Source organism: Passer montanus, unplaced genomic scaffold (assembly GCF_014805655.1).
Source record: "Passer montanus isolate IOZ18808 unplaced genomic scaffold, ASM1480565v1 scaffold38, whole genome shotgun sequence".
NCBI lineage: Eukaryota > Metazoa > Chordata > Aves > Passeriformes > Passeridae > Passer > Passer montanus.
Window position 1 is genome coordinate 407,387 of NW_024368596.1, and position 23,433 is coordinate 430,819.

At 41.9% G+C, this 23,433-nt stretch overlaps 1 protein-coding gene across 4 annotated transcripts; it reads right to left on the reverse strand.

Moving 5' to 3' along the window:
• Window positions 1-119: 119 nt before the first annotated feature.
• OGT (O-linked N-acetylglucosamine (GlcNAc) transferase) lies at window positions 120-22,825 on the reverse strand. 4 transcript variants are annotated; one of them, XM_039717447.1, is made up of 22 exons: window positions 22,587-22,825; window positions 18,816-18,996; window positions 17,692-17,935; window positions 16,078-16,146; window positions 12,959-13,075; window positions 11,427-11,506; window positions 10,050-10,245; window positions 9,669-9,809; window positions 9,406-9,506; window positions 9,060-9,213; window positions 8,854-8,955; window positions 8,489-8,668; window positions 7,594-7,752; window positions 6,895-6,984; window positions 6,025-6,150; window positions 5,445-5,615; window positions 5,209-5,325; window positions 4,962-5,129; window positions 2,934-3,086; window positions 2,057-2,309; window positions 1,734-1,857; window positions 120-1,176 (listed from the first exon to the last, which is right to left on the reverse strand). In XM_039717447.1, the coding sequence occupies exons 1-22, from the start codon at window positions 22,621-22,623 to the stop codon at window positions 1,002-1,004; spliced, it is 3,138 nt and encodes a 1,045-aa protein (XP_039573381.1). In that variant the 5' UTR covers window positions 22,624-22,825; the 3' UTR covers window positions 120-1,001. The 4 variants fall into 4 exon arrangements, with proteins under 4 accessions (XP_039573381.1, XP_039573382.1, XP_039573384.1 ...); XM_039717448.1 differs by having other exon boundaries at window positions 854-1,176; window positions 18,816-18,966; window positions 22,587-22,824; XM_039717450.1 differs by lacking the exons at window positions 18,816-18,996; window positions 22,587-22,825 and having other exon boundaries at window positions 854-1,176; window positions 12,959-14,443; window positions 17,692-17,748.
• Between the last annotated feature and the right edge of the window lie 608 nt (window positions 22,826-23,433).

A 23,433-nucleotide genomic window follows, 5' to 3' on the forward strand; every position in this document is an offset into this window, starting at 1 on the left:
TTCCAACCCAAAACGGGCGCTGCTGCCCGCAGAGCTGCGCGCTCCTCACACACGGGAACAGTCACGGCCAGCACGGTGCTCTTGCTGACAGCAGCACAAAACGTGACACAGCGGTCAAATCGGTCAAACTGGCAAACCAAAGCTTTATTTTTTATTTTTTTTTTAAGTCTTTGCTACAGTACCTAGGACTGCACCCCTATACATAATTAACAATCATTCCTGAAAGATCTGTATTTGGCACCAGTTTGTGTTCACCTCAAACACTTGTGGGAAGGATTAATTTCAAATCAAATTTGGTTTTTTAACAGAAGAGGAGCTGCCATCATGAAGCCAATTAGCTGAATTATTGGAGAAGCTTAAAAAAACAAAACAAAACAAAAACCAAAAAAGTCCTTATCTTAACCAACACATTACAGAGAGAGCTCCAAAACAGAGGTCAAACATTAAAAGGCTGATATAGGCTCAAGTGGTTTATAAAACCTATAAAAAAAGACTACACCAGCACATACGCCCTTTCAGTCCACGCAGTTTAGAAATTAACACAGGGAGCAACTCGCTAGCTGGAAATCTTGTCATGGGAGAACCACACATATACCAACAGGAGTACCCAAATCAAATGTTAAAACGCTCCAATTCCCAATCCACATAAAAGGAGAGAGGTTTGTAGGAAGATTAAATCAATCCATGATATCATAAACTGGTCGGGCAGTTCAAACTTCCCCCAGCAACCACTTTGTCACTCACACACACAGGCTCACATGTACACGGCTCAATCCCATTCAAATTCCTCATGGAATAAAAGGATCCCAGGCTCTATTGAGTCTTTCCCTATCATGCAAGAAATAAGTCTGGCTGTGCTTTAATCACCATCATGTATTACTTCAGCCACAGAGTACCAGGCAGATTAAGTAGAAATGCACAGTTTTTAGCTCATCATCTCTGCACAAGTGTTGGAGAGGCTCAGTTCCTGGCGAGTTCCTGGCGGGCAGGGCAGTGTCTCCTCATGCAGACTCGCTGGCCTCAGCAGGTTTGATCATGTGGTCGGGCTTGTTGCCTGCAGCACAGTGATCCCACATCTGCAGGTACAGCCTCTCCAGGTCCATCGTGTACTGCTTCGTGTTGAACAGAGGGCTGGATATCCTCTGCTTCCACACTTTGCCACGGATTTTTTTCAGGCTACAAAGGAGAGTTAAAGCAGTCATGAGATGTTCCAAACAACACATCGTGTTTACCTCTGAAACCTGCTGTTTTCAGCTAACCCAGAACTGCCTGTACAACTGTTTCAAAAACACCTGCTCCCCCACCTCCACCAAATTCCTCTTCCATCTCCTCTCATTTCTGATACAGACCAGCATGACCACTTCAAATCAGAAGAGCTGCAACATTAACTCGCTGCATTGTCTGCAGTGCAGTAACACTTCACAGCATTATTTTAATTTGAAGTGACAAACTGCTTAATCTTCCATTTAAAAAGACCAAAATGTGATCTGTGTTGCACTTTCACACATAAGCATTTTTTTCAGAATTGTTACTCAATTGGGAGTGCTGTTAAGTTACCATAAAAGCAGAAGCTGACTCAACTGCAACACAAGACACCTCCAGAAGAGGACTGCCCAGCTATTTGACATATAAAATATCTGCAGGATTAAAACTACTGATGTCTCAGCATTGTGCCCAAATACAGTACTCTGCATTCTAAATGTTCCCACATTACAGAATCCAAGTTTGCTTACTATTCCAGGTCAGTTCCCAGTTTCACAGCAATATCCTCATACTCCTGTCTGCTTTTTGCAATGAGCTCAAGACAACCCAGGCAAGTGAGCTGTGAGGCAGCAACTCGTGAGGCAAGAGTCTCCCCTGAAGAAAAGAAGACAAGAGACAAATCAAAACCAACAAAAACAACCAGGAATGAGTTTACCAAGTAACTTAGGACACAGGAGTTAGGAGCTACTTTCCTTCTGCCTCTACAAAAGGCACAGTTTGATGTGTTTGCTGTTACTAAAAAGCTACTGATGCTCCAACCCCTGTATTCAATGTGGGCTCCCCTCTGCATTACCTGGCATAGTGACCATTGGAGTCCCAGCCCAGAGCACATCCATGCCAGTTGTGTGCCCATTGCAGAGGGGAGTGTCCAGACAAACATCAGCCAACTGCCCTCTCCTCACATGCTCTTCTTTGGGGGCAACAGGTGAAAAGATGATTCGGTTTTGGGCAAGGCCCAAGTTTTGTGCATACTGCTGGATGTTGGGCTCTCCTACAGCTGGGAAACGTAGCAGCCACAGCACACTGTTGGGAACTCTTTTTAGGATCTGCAACAAAAATAAGAAGAAAATACAGGAAGTTCATACAGGAACATTTACTTTTCTGAGCAAGAAATTGCCACATACTAAAATGAAGTGGAAGGCATCATCATTCTTTGAGATATAGAGCAGAAATTAAAGAGATCACCATTATGAAGGAAATCACTGGGATTGCATTTCTGATCCCACATAAAGAGACAGCAACTCTGAGCAACAGTGTACAGAGCAGTTCCTTAAGAGAGTAAGCACTCAACTTTATGATCTCATTTATACAATACACTGTAAGTTGGAATCTGATACAAATGCTCCTCACTCAGATTTATCAATGTACCAGCTGCCAAGGCCAGTTATAACTCAATTGCATGAACTAAGGAAATCCAAATTTATTTCACAATGGAGAACCAGCACACTTAAGCTGTCCCAAACATAAATTTCACTGGCTAGATACACAGATATAATTTGAAATGCATCTAACACCCTCTATATGCTACTAACACTAAGGCCTGCAACTTGAGCACTGTAAGGATTCAAATGGCCCAAAGTCAATGTTTTCCAGAGAGAAGTTAACCTGCATGAAGTTTCTGCTAACCTGAACAGCTTTGCCAGGATTTCCTACTGGATACAGATACTCACATTAGCCCACATCTGCAAGGTGGAAGGATCAATCTTGTAGAGCTGATTGAAGTTGCAGTACACAACAGCATCCTCTGGTAAGCCGTACTGAGAACGGGTAGTAACAATTATAGTCCGTGGAACTTCTTCACCAGTTGCTGCTTTGTTGTTTATCTAAAAGAAAAAGAAAAAAAAAGCTATTGAAACACTGAAACTGCAGGAAACAAGACCATGCCCTGTGGAATTGTCTTGAGACACATTTGTTAGCGTAATAAATTACTGTAAACATATCTTTGGTTTTATGATACGAAACAAAGTTGTCTACTTACCCACAGCAAGAATTTAACTGGTATGTGTACACGCTTGTGGATGCCACAATGTTGCAACCACCAAGGCAAAAAACACTGGGCACTTTCATGCCCTTCCTATATCTCCCCGAAATTCCAAGTAACTGGAATAATTGGAAAGAAGAATCATATAAAGAGGCATTACACACAGAATCCTATCCTCCTTAAGGTCATGTAACTTCCTTGAGACCAAAAATGAAATTAAAACTGAAAGACAGAATGAAAAGGTATTTAGAAAGCAAAGCTGGGGTTTGGTTTGTTTGGATTTTCGTGGTTTATTTTTGGGTGGGTTTTCTGTGTGTGTTTTTCTTTTTTAAGATAGAACACAGTAGGCACAGAACAGATAATCAATAGAAGCAGACTTGTATGTAACTGATAAGACTGTAAGGAACCAATTGACAAAGAAAATGCTGAAAACAAGAAGAGTTAATGACAAACGTTTAAAAAGCCTTCACAAAGAATAGGAAAATGCTAATAAAAAAGAGCAGAGGATGAAGTCAGAATAATCAAGTTACCATGCAAGTCTTGAGGATTAGTAAAATGGAAGCAGGAATTTTAATTTTTTTTAAATGACATGTCATGATGGGATCAGAACCAGATAAACAGAGAGGGCAACACAGCTACTTAGAGCCTTTTTCCTTATATATGTGTATTTTTATATACATATTCATTAAAAATGTAGACAGTGGCACTGCAGCCAGCCACTGATGGCACACTTGATGTGAATGACAATGACTCACTGTCACTGCCTGTTAGAAGATGCACAACAGCTCAACAGAAGCTGGTAAATATGCTACTCATTCAGATCACTGAGACCTCAAAAAATCCTGTTTTAGTAATCCTGTTTTAGTAGTGCATAGACAGAGCTGAGAGTGCTTCATCTCAGTGGTGGAATGTTAAGACAAGAATTCTCTACGATTCTGAGATGACAACTTCAGAGAAATTGCTAACAGCATTACTGATCAAACTAAGACAAACTATTACTAACTCAAAGAAGAGTCTCAGTTGTGAAGAAAAGAACTCAAAAATAAACCAAACTATGAGGTTATGAACAGAGCAGTGGTAATAAAAGGTATCATAATGATGTAAAAGAGGTTCCTGAGCGACTGTAAACTGAGTAAAATTCACAAGATAACGAGTTATGCTAACGTCAGTATATGGCGTTTCTGAAAGGAAAAAACTGTTCTGCAGAGGAAGGAAAGTTAAACAACACCAGTAACTGTCACTAAAATCCCATGAACTGTTAAGCACTGAGAGGTGCTAATACAGTGCAAAACTCTGAAAGGTGTAAGGAAATGAATAAATGTTGTTGAAATACAGTGGAATAACTTCACCTCTACTCAGCAATTTTTTTCCAACAGAAAAATACAACTGACACTGAGTAACAGGTCACAAATCTTGGTAGGCTGCAGGCAATAAGAAAATCTTGCCTTCAAATTCACAACAAGCAAATATCTTCTGAATGCAACAAGAAAGAATTTGTTTGGACTTTAGATACCTCTAGATACAATTCCTCTATCTTTGGGGGGAAGATCATCTTCCAGTACATCTGTGGCTTATAATGAGCTTCCTTCAGTATGACAACTAAAGGAATCAACATGACAGAAAATACATTTGCTTGGAGATTTTTCTTCATTGTTTTATATGAAAACATACATATATAACACAAACACCAAGAGAACAGTGTCCTGAAGTGCCTCACCTGAGTAGTTGCTAATCCATTACTGATGTTGAAGCCATTGATGGTAATCTGAATTTGCCCACGATTTATCATCTCAATCACAGCCTCTGCAATGGTGTTCATTGGGATCACTGGCATGCTGAGGGCGGCGTTGCCATCGGCGTTGTCACAACTGTCAGGACACTTCATCTGAGACAAATCACACAGGGATCAGAGGGAGCTCCACCTGCAGTCCCCAGGACTGTACACAGGCAAGAGCAGCTCTCACCTTAACGATCTTGACATCAGGAAGGCTGTCCAGGAATGCCTTCAAGTCAATGCCATTCAAAACAATCCTGTTATCATAAATATGACCATTGGACTTGAAATCAATGACTGCTTTTTTCTGTCAAAAGAAAAGATATCAAGAGGTTACAAGATCCCTCACCAATACTATACCAAGTGCCATTTCATAAAGACACCTATGGAAAACACCTACTTTTCTTGCCCTATCTTCCAACGTACCTTCAGATGGGGGAACATGTTGGCATGGTCTCCAATAAAGAAAGTGTTTGGCATGTAAGCTAATTTCTCTGAATACTGCTCAGCCACCTCAACTGGTGAAGTTTCTTTATCTGTGATGATATAATCCATGAACAATGCCCCACTGGTTCCAGGATACCCTAGCCACATTGCCTAAAAAACAAGAAAGCAAGGCTTCAGTTCCATGTGCATTGCAAAAACAAAGAGTTAAAATCAATTTTAACTTATATTTGTTACATACAGGTTCAAGTTGCTTTTCTGCTTTACCAATTGAAGATCAATCTCTAACTCCAAACTTTCTATACCAAGACAGTGAACAGCTCAAATATGCTCTAAAATTGATCTCTCAAGCAAATTTTCCCCACAATGAGCAGCTTGAAGTCAACTATCAGTGATTACAGCTTCTCTCACCTGAGACAACTCCTGTAATCTAGAATGACTCTGACTAAGCTTCCTCTCATTCTCTTTCCACAGGAATTTTAGAAAATCCTTAGTTAAAAAATCTTCCCAAAAAACTCTGACATTGATTCTGGTTTACTAAGAGCCCTGTAACTTAAGCTACCTGGATAGGTGCTGGTCTCAGGGCAAACAATTCATTTCGGGCTCCTTTGGTGTAGCCATTCATGTTAATGAGAATGTGAATCCCGTCCTGATGGATGCGGTCTGCTGCTTTTCCATTACATGGTATCTAAGAATAAAGAAATAAACACATAAATACATGCTCTGTTTGTTTTCAGTCTTCCAGTAATAAATGTGGTTAGTCATCAGTGTAACACTGGACAGATGCCAACTGCATAATTCGATTTAAGTGAGACTTAAATCTTGTTAATCCTGGTTTTACAGAAGCATAAATCCTCAATGCAGGAGTAGAGCTGAGTAGCAGTAAAACAAAAGCTAAAGGCTAGAAACTGAGGCTATACAAACCAGAACACCCTCCCCCACACCCACTCCTCTAAGGCTAATTAGTAGTTAAAGCTCACATAGGGCAAGTGGCACGTTCACAAACTAAGGTACAGAAGATCAAAATGAAGATCAAGACTAAGCCAGTTAACTACACTACAGGGTTTTGCCTTGACTTCTGTGTATACTGAAATCCTGGTCAGTTTTCACACTGAACCTAAGGCAAGCTTAAATGTATTTTCAGTTGTGACATCTTGACTTCTCCGTGACATTTAAATATGACTTATCTTGAGCCTTAATGTTAGAGCTATTAAATACTGATGTTACTTTTTAATAATCAGGTCACAAGATAACCACCTCAACCCAGGTAGGGCATAATGCCAATAAATCTACAAATTTCAAATTCTCAAGACTAACATCAGTCTAATTCAAGAAATAATTGCAACTAAGAATCTCAAACTACAGATTCATCTCTTTCTTCATTTAGAAAAATTCAGGTCTGCTAGAAGGTCAATGCATAAAACAAGCTCACCTGAGATAAGTCAATGAAATGATTTGCTTCAGCCATCACTTTTACACGGAAGTTTGTCCCATCATCAGGACTCAGGGCATAACAGAATACCTAAAATATGAGGCACCAAAAATGACTGTCTATGACAACTTGTCCATAAAATAACTGTGCAACTTTAAATTACAACTAGTTTCACACAAATCATAGTTAATTTACATGGCATTTACCAACTGAGAAAGAAGTCAAGAAAGAGGCACGGCCATTTTTTGACACACTTGAACCAGGCCTAGTTCTGTGCCAGAGAATGGCACTGTATCCTGCACAGACATATATCCACTGCTCTCATCAGTGCAAGGCAAAATAACCTTAACAGACAGATCTGCATAAGAATGAGATCTCTAAGAATGCCTTCAAGTCACCTCTGACTTTGTAATTAGTGAGAATCATAACTATGAATCAGGTTCAATAGACAAGCTAAGCCTCAGGGAAGCTTTTTAACAGTGACTGGTTCTCCCAAGTAGGAAACCACAAGTGTATCTGAAAACAGCACTTCATATTGGTAAAGGAGGATGACTCAGGCTGAAGAACTCTTCAGCCCATCAAAAAACAAACCCAAGAAACAAAAAGTTGCTCTTTCCTTGTTTAATTGCTTGCACCATGGAAAAAAAATGCCACTTATTGGCATATTTAAAGCTTTAAGCATGCCATTTTTATTTTTACCTCGAATTTGTCTGGGTTATGCATGCCTGGAATTGACTGCATTAGGTGTGAGGTTGGATGGTTTCCAAAATCAGAGCTCACGTAGCCAATACGAAGTCGACCTTCACTGGCCTTCAAATCCTTGGGATGCTCATATGGTGGCTTGTGAAGAACATTAATCTGCCAAGAAAACACACAAGTGTTTAACAACATAGGAACTAAAATCTAAACAAAGGGACAAACCCCCCTAGGAGGCTGCAGAATTAACCTTATCCCACATTCAAGCAGTCATGGACATCTGCTGTTCCAAACCTGTGCTCTACGTGTTCCCCTGGAGCCAAGTGCAGTGCCCACACACTGTGTCACAAGATGGGATGTCTCTGCTCTCAGACAAATACAGACATCACTACCACATTTCTGCTTTTCTAACACTTTAAGTATTCCATCCTGATTATTAAATATCCTGATACCACACAAGATCCTCAGGAAGTTCTCAAACCACAAGACACTGGTAACCAGAACAGCATTGCTGTAAAGCATCAGAGCATTTGTTCTGTTCTTTGCTCTCCATCTTGCCCAGGCATCAGCTTGCAACCACTACCTCTGACAGGATTATTAGGCTACTCAGACAAGTCACTCTGACAAAGTGTTATCTTCCATTAGTTAACTGGACCCCCCCACCAGCTGACAGCACATTTTCAATTATAAATGGCAACCTGCACAAGTAGTCTGCCTCAAAAATCACAAGCACTAATAGCTATGAACATTACCTCCCACCTCTTCACATGTCAGTGACTCAGAAAGCTTACAAAGGCTAATACTGACAAATCTGAATATTAGATTTTGAGTAGGAACAAGCAAAGCCCCAAAGGACTTCAACCAACAGTCAACAACTGGCCTGTACAGAACTTCCTACCTTGTCCAAACAGAGATTTCCATGTCTCTCAGCAATTGCCTTCCTAAAACTGTGAGAAAGGGGATACAGCATGCTATGATGTGGGTGTACAGAAGGCAGTCTGTTTTTGTCCAGCTGATCAGCTACGATGCTAACCAGCTTCTTCATTCTTTCATCATAGTCTGTCCAGTCACAGACAATCTATAAAAGGAGGAAAAACAAAGATTATGACAACAGCTTCCACCAGCCTGTATCAGTTATTTCAGAGGTTGAGATTAATGTTTCTTCCAAAAATGGAAGTGAGAACTTCTAACTCTTTACATTTGAATTAGTAATCTTCTGCAGAGGAATCCTAAGAACCACAATCAAAGCCCCATCTTCCTCACCTGCAAACAGTGGGCCAAGTTGCAATAGGCATCTGGGAAATCAGGTTTCAGTTTCAGAGCAGTACGGTAAGAGGCAATGGCTTCTGGTATATTCCCTGAATCCTGTGAAGATACAGAAATGAGTCAGCAGGTAAAAATATCCTCAGCATAACTACTCACAGTGCCCCACCACACTGTTCTAAGAGTGAATCACTGGCATGTGCTACCTTGTGAATCGAGGCCAGGTTGCTGTGGGCATCAGCAAAAGCTGGGTTTATCTGAATGGCACGGGTGTAGCACTGCAGAGCTCCTTGAACATCCTGCATCTCCTTCAAAGTGTTTCCCATATTAGAATAAGCATCTGCAAACGTGGGGCTGATTCTGAAAAATAAACATAATATGTCATGAACAAGAAAAGCTCCTCCCCCAACGAGAAAACATGCTCATACCCAGACTTCTCCATTTGAATAGCAACTATAGAAATTACAACACATGACTAAGTCACCTTCTGTACAAATCTAGGCATTTTAACATTAGGAAAGGCTGGGACTCTTACAGGGAGTATCCATTTACCTAATAGCCTCTTTGTAATGCATCAGAGCTTCCTGTAACTTTCCCTGCTGTTGCAGAACACTTGCTAAGTTCGAATGCGCTGCAGCAAACTCTGGAAACACCTGGAAGAAAAAGAAACTGACTTAGTCTCAAACATCACAAGCTGACCACAGCAAAAACAGTTATAGATTTATTATGTCTTTTCTTATTTTTTTTTTAGAGAGGTGGGGAAAAACCTGTCCTGAAGCTGAAACACCCACCTGTTCCCCCACACTCAACTGTACCTCAAGAGCCTTCCGATAAAGACGCACAGCTTCCTCAATATTGCCCTGCTCCCGCTTGATGTTTGCCAGATTGTTGAGTGAGTCTGCATGAGTGGGACAAAGTCGAAGGGCTGTGTTGTAGCATTCTTCTGCTTCTACCACCTTCAAAAAAAGAGGCAGTGTTAATATTGTAACATTTATTGTAAAAGCACTGTTTATGAAAAGTCATGATATAATCACTTTTAAAAGGTTCAAGATGGAGATTTCCTGAATGATTCCTCCTTTTAAGTGAGGTTAGCATCCATCTTAACAACCTGCCCAACAACTTAACAAATTTGTGACAGCTGGTGTCTATTACAAAAGCCTTCACTGCAATTTTAAGAAGAAAGAAGTGCTCCTTACACTGCCTTTCTCCTTCAAGGCATTGGCCAAGTTGCAGTAGGCGTCAGGGAAGTGGGGCTGGAGCTCAATGGCCCTCCTGTAGGTGTCTATGGCCAGGTCTATCAGGCCCTGCTCGTAGTACACACAGGCAAGGTTGCCGTGCACAACCGCGTGATTCGGGCTCAGGCTCAGGGCTCGCAGGTAAGCTGCCACAGCTCTGCAACAAAAGGAAGGAAAAACAAAGGTGAACAATCATCCAGAGAGCAGGAATTATTTACCTTGGTACAGTGTAGAGTGAATAACATTAAGTCTTCTGGAAAACAAGGAAAGCTTTCAGCTACTTTTTTTTTAACATTGTCATTACTAGGAAAAATCCCTTTTTTTCCTTACCCCCATTTTTTGCCAGTTTATTATTCAATTTTAACAATTCACATCACATCTTTATTCTCTCCATTAACCTACCATTATTTACTTAGACTTAAAGCATCACTTCGTTCAAAAGTGAAATCTTTAATTATATATGCTCCTATAGCACTACATAAATGGCTGATGTATTTAAATCAATTTCTAGGAAAACTGTAACAATATCCGTAAGTAAATAATTAAAAGGTGATGCAAAATCTGAAATTATGGAAAAACATGCCTGTTTGGTCCACTAATTCATGGTTAAACCAGACATCACTGAATCATTTAGACTGTGTGCAGTGCAGATAATTAACCTGTTCTCTGCAAACTTTTATTAAATTTGGGGCCACAAACCACAGCTGTCAGAAATTAAAAACCAATTAACAGATGCAATATGCTACACTGCATATAAACAACACAGCCTGGATCTTTTCCCAGAAACAGAAGCTTCATGTATCAGATCAGAGGTCTCAGAACAGGTTAGTTCAACAACACACCAACACTACTGCAACCCAAGGCAATAACATGAGGCAGACGTGTCAGAAACACAGAATATTCAATCAGATGTTCAGCTGAATTCCAGCATTCCAGTTTGTCTCAAAGAGAAGGGAAATTTTAGAAGAGACACACTTGCAAATTGTGTTCTGAATCTCAAAATGAAAACAGAGAAATCTAGCATTCAGGTCTTTCTTGTGCATCTTATTTTCACCCTCCCCAGCCTTAATTTCAAATCTGTTTTCATCAGAAACTCTTGGTTTTAACAATGTATTATGTACAAGAAAGCAACATGAAAGAATATGTATCACTGGAATTTTTTATTTTTATTTAAATAGATAGGTAGCCTGGTCTGTCTGCACTTCAAAGCCATCTGCTTGCTAAGCTTAGAGTTCAAGTCTTTGCTACTCCTGCCCATAGACACTTTACAGAAGGAACATAATCTGTATCTTGATATATCTGACAAGCCACAGAGAGCAACAGTATTGATCTCCTTACCTGTCAAATATCCTTGCCTCCTTCAGAACATTTCCCAGATTGATATAAGCATCCAAAAAATTTGGGTCAAGTGTTACAGCCTGAAAATATTTTTGAAGTAAGAGTTTTGAGCATTCAACACAAACATATCTGCTATGAAACTGAGTTGTTTGCTGCTTTTTAAAATTTTTCTAAACATAATCTGTAAGCTTTTAAGATTTTATCAGTAAAGAAGGAAAGCATACAAACCAAGCACAAAGCACAGTTATTTATCTACAGAAATGACAGCATGTACTACCTTCAAATTTATTGGTTTGCCCACCAATAGAGTTGCAACTACTGGAGAACAAAATGTTAACCATTTCACATGAGGGTGATCATACTTAACACTCCTGTCTACTGATGCTACATTGTCTCTAGCTTTTATTAAAGAAGAAGCCATAAAAAACCACATCTGTATCCTTTATCTACTGCAAAGTAAGACAGAATTTTAAAGCTTTACCAGTGCATGAAAACAGGCTGTCCACAACAAGGAAACAGCAAATACATCACATGTGCAGGGAAAACTGAGCAGCCGTTTAATTAAAACATCTTTGCTCTCTTCAAAATTAATAAAATGCAAAAAATCACTTAAACTGCTGAAGTCACAGAAGCTGCAGTACAAAGCTACGCATGAGTATCTGACAAGCCCCACTCTTACAGTCTCATGAGAACTATTAATTCCAAATTAAAATACTTCACCTATCATGAACAAGATGCCAAAAAAAATAAATCTTGAGCAGCTAGACTTTTTTCTGTAGATTTAAAGCCACGAATTTCAGCAAGAAACTGTTGCCACATCTTAAATTCACCTTTAGGACACTCTAGAAACTTCAGAGGTGAAGACAAAAAGAATTACGATGCCAATTAGACACTAAGTGGAAGGTCTCAGACAACTACTTAATAACACTACTCTAGAGAAATCTGAACAGCAGTGAAAAGAATTCACCTTTAGGGCACTCTAGAAACTTCAGAGGTTTGTTCAGAGGACAAAAATTGGTATTGTAATTCTAAGTGGAAGGTCTCAGACAACTACTTAATAACACTACTCTAGAGAAATCTGAACAGCAGTGAAAAATAACCCCGGAGAAATTAATGTGTCACTTAAAACTGTTCTTCTCAATTACTCGAAGGACAGTAATACTTGAAACAAAAATCACAATGCAGAATTATTTAGGCACCAAGTTGATTCTTTCTCTCACACAAAATATGCAAAATATTATCATCAAATCAGATTTTTAAAAAATTTAGTCCGGGAAAGGGCTGAAGAACAATTTAATTAATTTTCTCACATCTGACCTGTGTGAAGTCCTAGGGGTGTTCTAAGTGTCTCTCTCTAGTACCATACAGACGGTTTGAAACATCAGCAAGTTTAAAAAAAAACCAATTAACATGAGCTGCCAACTAACAGGATCATATAAAGTTCTCCACTACCAAAATATTTATCACCTGCAAGCACACAAGTGCATGTACATTTAAATCTAGCAGTGAAGCTGACTCCCTTAGGTAGTTACCTTTTCAAAGTGATGAATTGCAAGCCAAATTTCTCCTTGGGCATTGAAAACACAGCCAAGATTACTCCAAGCCACTGCAAAGTTTGGTTGAGTCTCAATTGCTTTTAAGTAACAGGCCTTGGAATAGTTAAAGAAGAGAGATACAAGGGAAGGGGAATATTTGTAAAAAGAAAAAAATGAGAAAAAATAATTGTTAGTATGCATTCTCTAACCAGCCAAAAGTGACCCTGCAGTATAGGCTAGCTTGCGCCAAAACTAATGCGCTGCAAACTGTTGTTGATCCTGCGCCAGCGCAAACCAAAACCCAGGTGCAAGCCCACCATTTTTCAGTTATGCTGGTAATAGAGTAACATTCCTTCAGACACCAGATTGCCACCAAAAATCATCTTAGAAACAATTCCAGGAGTTCATCAGAACATCTGCCGCCTTGAAGTGCGTAAAAATATAAAAAGGCTGTGTAAAAACAACTTTACTCTGAAACAAAATTTTCAAACATTCTAAATCAGATAGAAATTAATTAAAAAAAAAAGACAACAAAAAAGAAAAAAAAAAATCTGCTGAAAAAGATAAAGCCATTCCTCAGTATAAAATGTGCTTGTCAAATGCGATGACACACCCCCCCATCCGCATCTTGTTTCTTCAAATCCAATTGAACCTCTCCTGCAGCTTCAAAACCTCAAATGACAGGATTGCATGAAGGTTTAGGTCCCTGTAATGCAAGCGCAAGAAATCGCTGCGCATCCTACCCAGCACGGCGCCACGCTATCGCTGCGAACTGCTTGGCTCTAGTGATCGCCCCAAGGTGCAGTGAACAGCCAACCAGAATCATTAATCTGCCAGACAGGCCCACACAAAACTCGCATGTTAAATTTGACGTCTGGACTCTGTAAATGAGTTACAAGCCAATTTGGTCCAAAAGGCTGCAGCCTGGAGCTCGGGCAGTCGCCCGATCAGAGATTAATCATCGAGTCAGCCGTTCACGGGGGCTTTAATCGCACGCAATGCGCGTTACCGCTGCGCAGCCTTTGCGCTACTGCAGGATCACAGCGCATCATCAGAAGAGCAGAACGCTGCAATCCAAACAAAGAAGAAAAAAGGAAAAAAATGAACAACCGGAAGAGTTAGAAGCTTTTACTATTAACTATCTCCAATTATTTCTTTAAAAAATATTTTAATTTACTTTTACTTTATTTCTTTGAAAGAATTTGTGGCTAATAGTATAAAATATTCTTACATTACTTGCTTGTAATTAAATATTTTAAGCTGTTTCTGAAGCCACAAGACAGAAGATTCAGGCATGGAGGCAAATGGTTTTGCTGTGGCAGTTACAAACCCGTTACCATATTTCTCATCATGTGACTTTTCGGTGCGTTCCTTGCTGGAAGAGGAGGAGGAGGTGTGTGTCTGCCCTAGATCCAGGCCTCGAGCTCCCTTCAGCGAGGCACCTTACGCATGGAATAGGAGGTTTCACCCACCTGAAACCTTCTAAATACAATATCAGTGGTGAAAAACCAAAAACAAGAGAGAAAATAAAACAAGATCATTAGTAAGAGTTCAACAAAGCAATTGCATTTTTTTGGATATGTCTTAACACATGGGAATGAGGATAATCTGTCTGTAACAAGGGAGACATGCAGAAGGGAGAGGGTTAATCGGGCAATTGCATACAGCAGGGACTTTTTTTTTTTGGAAGAAAGGCTCTGAAACATCTACAAAGAAATTAAATTTTAGTTCAAACTGTAAGGAATCTGCTGGCTTGATCTTTCAAATGGACTGATAACCAAAGAAACACATTGCAATTTACTCAAGATGTTTTTCCTCGTTTATTAAGTTCTCACAAAACGGAACAACACTTTCAAACTAGGTGTCTCCAGAGCTCTGAAACAAAGAAGTCAGCAACCTAAGGCAGGCGCAGTGTCTTGGCCTAAACCAGTCACACTAAAGCTGCAGTGAAGTGCAATTCGTGTTAGCTGTCCGCTTGGTGGGCTGAGAACCAAGTGTCTCAAAGACTGTTCAATTCTGAATGCTGCTACACAATGTTTTCAACCTGGATCCGACCGAATCAATCAGGCTGCCCTAGGGTAACGCATCCAGGTTGTTAATGAGAAACAAAGCAATATTGAATTTGGAACCTGCAGTCCCCGTTAGCCCGCAGAGATGCCCACCCTCCCCAAATGGTGCTGCAGCCAAACAGACAGCTACGCTGTTCATACACTCCACTTCTGAGCATGCGCGTGGGGCTTGGAGCGACAGCCCTGGAGCCCAGAGTGGCTCTGGTTTCTCCACACTCCTCACCCCTGCAGCGCGGACGCGTAAGGTGGCTTGTAACAAGACAATTTCTTTCTGCAATCCGAATTTTAACGTGCCAAGAATTTTCAACTCATCTTGGTGTTCGAATTCTCGGTTTAGGAAACGCGCGACTGCTAGAAGCCACCTTTCCACTACAGCAAGTTTTCTTTTGATCAGTTCATTTACCAAACAAACCAGCTTTGTCCTTCCGATTTCTTTATTTTGGGGGAGGGGAGAGGGAAGACATGAAGAAAAGATATTGGGGGATGGGGGTGGGGGGGTGGTGTGTGTCGCATACTGCAGCTATTATTTACTAGCCTTTCTTCCACTATCAAGGGAAGGGAAAAGTTAAAAGAATAAAAATCTTTAAAAGCCAATATTACAAGGTAACATTTGGATAAGTTTCTTCTCCACTTACAAGCCACAAAGGACTTTAGAAGAGCAGCCTTTTCAATAGCACCTGCATCGTACAGGGATCTCGAGCTAACCACAGGCTCTCTGCTTGGCACCAGCAGGCAAGCCTCAGATCTGAAGGATTGTTACTTATTTCCAGATGAAAGCATGATGGAGCCCCTGCCCAATACTTCAGAATGGTATCAGATAGTCTAGTTCAGCAGCAAGGCTTGGTAACTTTCCATTTCTTGACTTAAACCAACTTTTTAAACATGGACATGCCATATCTTGCCCTGCAACTACTCTGGGGTGTTTCAGTGCCTTCAGTTTTCAGAAGTTTCTTGGACTGTCTGTTGATCAACGCAGATTTGAAGACTTGGTGCAAAGTTCAAGTTTTCAAAACACTGATGTTTACATGTATTCTACCCAACACCTACCTTGGCTTCTTCCAAGCGACCCAGGGCTTTGAGCAGGTTCCCCAGGTCACTACGAACACAGTACAAGTCCTGAAAAATCAAAAGCACACCATCAGCTTCAGGACTTCAGATTCCCCACAGGTCTTCACAGAGAATTTGCAAGGAACAACCCAGTCCTCTAAAGCTTATTTTAGATTCTCAATAGATACATCACATATGTAAATTATTTTTTTGACTTAAGATTACATACAATAGATAATCTGAGCAAATTTAATACTGTAAAAGTACATCCGTAAAGAATTAAAAAGAAGTAGTATTTCATACAATTCCTATTATACAGAAATAAAAAACTGAAAATAAATGCCCCCCCCCAGCAGCTTAAGTCCTTTTGCCACATGTAAGCATTTCAAGCCCCCCCACACTTTTTTTTCAACCACAATGCCAAACCCATACTCTTAAGATACACCACTGCCATTATGGCTTTTAAATAATACATGAAGTGATTTTGCTGCCTGTATCCCTAAAGTTTTTCTCCCTGTTTGGCCCACTAATCCATCCATTTCCAACAGTTTTACCACATATTCTTGTTCTTTCATTTGTTTGAAATGAAAGCACGATCTACAACAGCATTATCCAGCAGTAAAGACCAGAGAGAATGTAGACATTTTGTCAACACTAATGAAAGGATCTACTAACCTAAACAAAACTCAACTCCTGCAAAAAAACCCACCATCTCACATTATTCTAACCAGTGCATGCACTAGTCACACCACTTGGCACATTAAGTTAGACAAGTTCACACCAGCTTAAGAACACAGAGAAGTAAGGTTCAGGAAGTCTCTTGTTGGACTGGGTTTGCTTTTGCTTTTCCTACAGAAAAAGGATTTATGCCCATGGGACCAATGCTGCACTTGAAGTATTTTTTATCAAAATGTTTGACCAAAGAGCAAGCAAATACCGTTATAATGCTGAGCAATACTATACAAATTTAATGAGCATGATGCAAAATAAACAGAGGACAGCAGTCTGTTTACTAAAAATGTCAATTTGAAACAGTTACAACCAAAAATCCATACACCAGATCAATCAGTCTTATAGGAGTCACTTACAGACAGTCAGTTTCAGCCTACAAAACCTAAACTGATGCTCCTGTAAACCAGCCCACAATGGAAATCTAACAGTCTACAGCAGAAACCTTACCAAGGCAACGCTCATCACCATCAAATTCCTGACTTCATGAAAAAGTAATACCTGGTGATTTTCCGAGATCTCACATTCAAGTCTAAGAATCAATTCTCTCACTATAGTACTATCTTAAAGCACACAAAGCTAAATATGGGGCCATTCACTGAAGCTTCTACCTTCAGAAAAGAAAAACCAAGCCTTGGTTATCTTTTATCTAAAAAGTTAAGTATGTTACTTACACAGAAAAGCAGACAACCAGTAGCCCTTACTGTAATACACAACTTTTAGAGACAAAAGCCTCTCTAAGATCCTCAAAAATAGTATTAACTGCTTAATTAAGTTTATGGTATACAACTTGGAAGGGTTATGTATTGTTCATGCTTTGAAAGCTGCTAGTTTTGTGTCCTAAAGCAGTAATAAAGGACTTTTATAAAATAAAGCATTACTTACAGGATTGTACTGAAGGGCAGACACATATGCCTGTACTGCTCCTTCCATATCACCTGCAGCTACGAGTGCAGCAGCCAAATTAATATATCCATCAATGAAATCTGGTTTGAGGCGCAGTGCGTGTCTGTAATGTTCAATGGCTTCCTGCAGCTGTCCACGCTCCTTGTACACATTGCCTAGGTTTGAATAGGCTTCAGCCAACAGTGGATTCTGTTTGATTGCCAAAGTGCTGAAGTGAGCAGACCTGGAGAAAACAGACCAGTTAGCAAATAAGAAACACGACCCAAAAACAAACCAAAAAAACCCAAACAAACCCACCCTCGATATTCAATGTTTGTCTTTTTATCTAGTCACTCTAGTGAACATTCATGCTTAGGTGAGCAGACATACAGCAAACAAATCTGGAGGTACAGAGCTGTCCTGTATCTTTGTCTTCCCACTTTAAACTCCAATCACCCTGGTTCCCATTTTAGGCTGTACTGAACAAAGACAGCTCTCATTGACAGACAGAAGGGTTCAAGTTGCCTCACCAAACCTGAGCTCAATACACTTGGAAAAAACACTACAGGAATCCCTCTTCCAACATCTGTGTTAAGCAATGTTCCACCTGATATTCTTCTCAAGAAGCAGGACATGACTTACATGTACAATTCTGTTGTATCCTCACTCATTCTATTTTCCCAGACCTGAACTACTACAACTCCAATCAGAACACTATATAAAACAAATCTAAGTCAAAAGTTCTTACTTCCTTCACCAGCAAACATGAATTTACAGCTAGAACAAGTGGAATTCAAAATGCTAGAGGCACAGAGAGCAAGATCAGGAACAGGCAAGCAGAAAGAACAAAGAAACAACTTTCAGATCACAAAACTCCTTTAACTAAACATGTTGTTGTGCAGGAAACACTCTTACAACTTACAGAAAAAAACCCCAAACCACAAACCCTTAGACTGTAGGTGGAATGAACATTACACATGTAAATCCTGCCAGTACACACCAATGTGGCTGATGTTCCAATGTTAATATGCACAATATTAAAATAACACAACAATAATGGCAAGGCCTCCTGTTTATTGTAAAGCTGGTGAGCCCAAGCAAAATTCCAGAGGGAAGAAGCCTACCTGTCCAGTCGGCGACACTGGAAGTGAATGGATGACAGTAACAAAAGCACACCAGTGTTATCAGGCTCCTGTCTCCAGAGCTGCATGCAGTGCCTCTCTGCTGCTTCAAAGTCTCCTGCCTGATACTCACGATGAGCCAACTCCGCTAACCCTTGGAAGGAAAGCATACGTTTCGTTGGTTCTGGAGAATCACCAAAACATTTAAAGGGGGAAAACAAAAAGTTAGATGATGGGAACAAAACAAAAACAAAACAAAACAATGAAAAAAATGTACACAACTAACAGATGAAAATGTTTGAAATGATATGAAACACTACAGCAGGTGACAGTTGGGGTTCTAAGATCTTATCTGTACCAGTCCTTGACTCCATCAGCTAATAATAGCAAAAATGCAGACTGTAAACATTGTGAATATTTGCAAGTCAATCATTTTCCATTATTCTGAAAGACTCTTGTCATGATATATTTTGGTTCCTAACAGTGGAAGTGCTGCTAACAGAACAATGACTCTCCTCACTCCTCCCCACGACTGAAAATCCTATGCTTTGCTATGCTAAAAAAAATAGTTCTAACAATTTAATAGGGAAATGAAGGACAGGAGACAAAGACTTTAATAAAGGACTTGAACAAAAGAAAGTTTTACTGTGCAAGTAGTGAAAGCTCTTTAAAAAAAAAGGCAAAAAAAGCACAATGGGTAACATTCATTAAATTCTGCATACTCTGTATTTCCTCTGAGGAGTCAAAACCCCTTCACAGAAAAAAAAATGGTATTGGAACAATGATATCTGATGAAAGACAAACACACACTTCAATGATTATGCAACTGGCCTACAGGAGGAACCATTAAACAGACAAGGTACAGGAAAGGAGTTACTGCTCCTGGAGGCTTAGCTGGAACAGGAGTGACAAAACAGTTTCAGTATTTAATACCCAACTGTGGAGAATGAAATACTTATATGAAACACAACCTGTTTTAGGCAAAACAACCATAAGTGAGAGAAGTAAGTAAAATTTCTTACAAAGTAATAAGCAAGTGCAAATTGGAAAAACCCACAATCATTCATCCTAGAAAGAAGTGCTAGGCTGCAAATTCTGCCTTTATACCAACAACTCTAACTATTACAATGTTTGATTAATTCAAGTATCTCTCATTTTTCCTCCTGTACTCTGCAGCCTCATAATTCCATTCATTAAACAATTTCCACCTCATCCTACCGTTTTAAATTTTGGAATCTAAATGAAACAGATAAACCTTTCCTAATACAAGAAAGCACCTCAATAGCTGAGCCCACATTTTTGTAGTGAGGTAGTACAGAAGTCCAGAGACTCTCATGCTTTTATGAGAACTTTAAAGACAGCCAAAATGATCACAAAGAGATTAGGTACAGATTTACTACCTAGTGTTTATTTTATGAAATTGGGATTGATGCAATTTATATAAATTACTTTCAAATTTGGGGTTTTAGGACCAGCAGGTTTTAATATAAGACTGCAAGTCCTGTATAAGTACAGTTGTTTTTCAAATAGCATACTGTGTCTGTCAGTGCTATAAACTCTTTCACGTTAAATTGGAACTACCACTACCACTCTCTCTTTAGATAATTGACAAATTAGTAACCAAGGATCCTTATCCAGATTAGATTCCTGTTTTTCAAACCCTGACTAAGGGCAAAGTGGACTTCAGGATCTCATTAAAGCGACTGGCAAAGATAAAAAGGTACAACCTTTATTCAACATGAGAATGTTGAACGGTGGCAGCTATAAATGGTGCTGACAGCAATGCTGGAGCACCAGCACCCTGCTCCTCTCTTGCTCCCTTGCTGCTAACAGGTTTTGTTTGCCCTTCCGGCAGTCACTGCATTTTCAACTTCCGCTGATGGCACAGAGGAACCAGAGAGGAAGAGCATGTCTCATGAACTCAATTTCCTCTTCCAATACCTTTCAATTGCTTCAGTAAATTTCAAAGTAAAACAAAAAACAACCAGAAAGCACCCCAAAACATAACAACCCAGAAGTTTACACTTCAAGGCTTATGACTGCAGGGAAAGAAGCTTTCAGTCACGATCTCAATGCTACATTTTGCCTACTTAAAGCAAGAAAAACTGAAGTTGCAACTTCTAGGCCAAGAGAGCAGGCGGTGCAGATTTAACACCTGAGAATGGGAACTACCAACAAAAGCAACAAAAGAAGAAACACTGACACTTTCTTTCATTTATCCAGTGTCTCTGTTTACAAAACAACCCACCCTTTGTCTCCAGAGACAGGGCAAACAGTGTAAAATTGCCAGTTATCTTCCTCCAAGCATTTATTTTATAAACGACTGGGAAGAAGTTCACTGAGAAGTAGGAAGTGGACAGCCACAAAGTCCAGAACGAGTGAAACTTTTTAATACAAAGTTGGCTGGAAGTTGTGCAGTGCAAAATACCCGTAGGACAGCCCGTGAATGGATGCGCACTGAATCAATTTGTAAAGAAAATAACTGCAGTGAGGAGTCACAGCCAGGAAAATCCCTTTTCGTGTCTCGCATAAATTAATTTCTGTACCTCGGCTAATTTGTGCTGCATGCTTCGCCTACGACCTTGGAAAAGTCTAGTACAGTGCTGTGACAATGACCTTCCCTGAGGCTTCCAGACAATACAAGCGAAACAAAAAGCTGCATAGAACCATCAGAAAGGCGCCCAAGGCCATTTTCCCCCTACAAACACCATCCTAAGCACTTGCAATAGACTCCTGCTCAAGCCTGCGTTCAGACACCATCCAGCTCCAGACAGAAGCAGTGGTCACCTCCAGCTGGGAGGTGCTGGGTAGCACAGGACTCCCTCCCGGCGTGCACGTGGCTCTTTTTCCCGCAGGGATCCAGGCTACAAGAGGATGCTGCAGCCTGGCTGACCACACACAGCTCTAGCTGAGAAGTACCGAACACCGTACTGCAGCACCTTTCTGTATCGATACCGTTTCTCTTCAGATCCCTATCTCCGCACTGCTATCCCGTCTCTTTCTCCAAAAATCGTCCTTTTCCTTCTGCTTTTCCCAAGCATCATTTCAGCTCTTTCTGCCCCTCTGGTTACAGAAATCCCCAAAATCTGGGGGATAAAGCTGTGCTGTCCTTCCATCCTTCCAGTCAGCACGATGCTTCTTTCTCTTGCTCTACAGAGAAAGTCAGATTTCTCCTCCATTCCTCAAGTTCTGGATCTGCGAACTAAATGTAGGGCCGGATCTTTCCCCGACACAACACGCTATCTTACTGTTCAGAAAAGCGCTTTAGTATCCGGCTGTGCTACAGAATCACAGAACGGTTTGGGCTGGAAGGGACCTCAAACACAATCTCGTTCCGATTCCACCGCCATGGGCAGGGACACCTTCCATTCCACCAGGCTGCTGAAAAAAAACTCCTGCCTAAGTGCGGCGAGCGATTCCGGGCAAACCAACACACATTTTGGGTCAGGCTTTTACCCTACTTCGCCGTCTAACGCAGTCACCTGATAGCCCGATAAATATAGCAGCGAGCCCGCCGCACCCGCAGCTCCCCGCGCCTCCCCGGCGGCGGCCCGGGGGCTGCCCACGGGCAGCGCCCACCGGAGCGCGCCCGGCACCGGGCCCTGGGGGCGCAGAGCCCCCGGGGCGGCGGGGGCACCGCCGCCCTGCCGCGTCTGGAAATCTGGAAACTTCCGCCGGGCACGGGCCCGGAGAGCGGCCCCGGGGGCGAGGGCACGGCCCGGCCCCCGCTGTCCCCGGCCAGCCCGTCCCCGGCGGCGCCGCAGCGCACGGTACCTGTGCTGTCCGCCACGTTCCCAACGGAGGTCGCCATCGGGACAGGGGCCGGGGAGGCTGTGGCGGCGACGGCAGAAGGTGCGCTCGGGCCGGGCCGGGCCGAGCTGCCCGCGGTCGCGGCGCGCTGAGGCGGCGCTCCCGAAATGGCGGCGGCGGCGGTACCGAATGGCCGCGGCCGGAACTATCCCCGCGGAAAAGAGTCCGGGCGGCGCCGGGCAGCGCTCCCACACGGCGGGCGGAAGGACCCGCTGGAATCAGCGCATTATCGAATGAAGTTATCCTTCCGCGCGCAGCGCTGCGCCAAAGGCGGCGGGACTGCGCATGCGCCGCCACCTCCCGGTACCCCCGCACGTGGCTGCGTGGAACCGGCGCTCAGCGGGACGGCGGAGCTCGAGCGGCGGAGCTGAGAGCGGAGCTTAAACAGCGGGACAGCGAAGGTCGAGCAGCGGAGCTCAGAGAGCGGGACAGCAGAACTCGAGCAGCGGAGCTCAGAGAGCGGGACAGCGGAGCTTAAACAGCGGAGCTCAGAGAGGCGGGACAGTAGAGCTCGAGCAGCGGAGCTCAGAGAGCGGAGCTCAGACAGCGGGACAGTGGAGCTTAAACAGCGGAGCTCAGAGAGCGGGACAGCGGAGCTCACTGGAGCATCAGAGCTCGGTCAGCGGGACACCACAGCCCCCCGAGCCAGTGCAGCTCGGTCACCGGGCCGGCGGAGCTCCGCGGGTGCCCGCGCACACGAACAGCAGCAAAGCCCGCTATCCCCGTTCCTGCTGTATTTCCGTGAGCTCCTCAGCCGCACGCCAGGACTCCGTATCCGGGGTCTGCAGCAGCTTCCCCGGGGCACTGACAA

Coding starts and splice junctions, on each gene's coding strand:
- OGT (XM_039717447.1), bottom strand. CDS start 22,623: ATGGCGACCTCCGTTGGGAACGTGGCGGACAGCACAG. Junction 18,997..22,586: donor GAACGTGGCGGACAGCACAG/GTACCGTGCGCT, acceptor GTGATTCTCCAG/AACCAACGAAACGTATGCTT. Junction 1,858..2,056: donor TCCAATGGTCACTATGCCAG/GTAATGCAGAGG, acceptor TCTTTTCTTCAG/GGGAGACTCTTGCCTCACGA.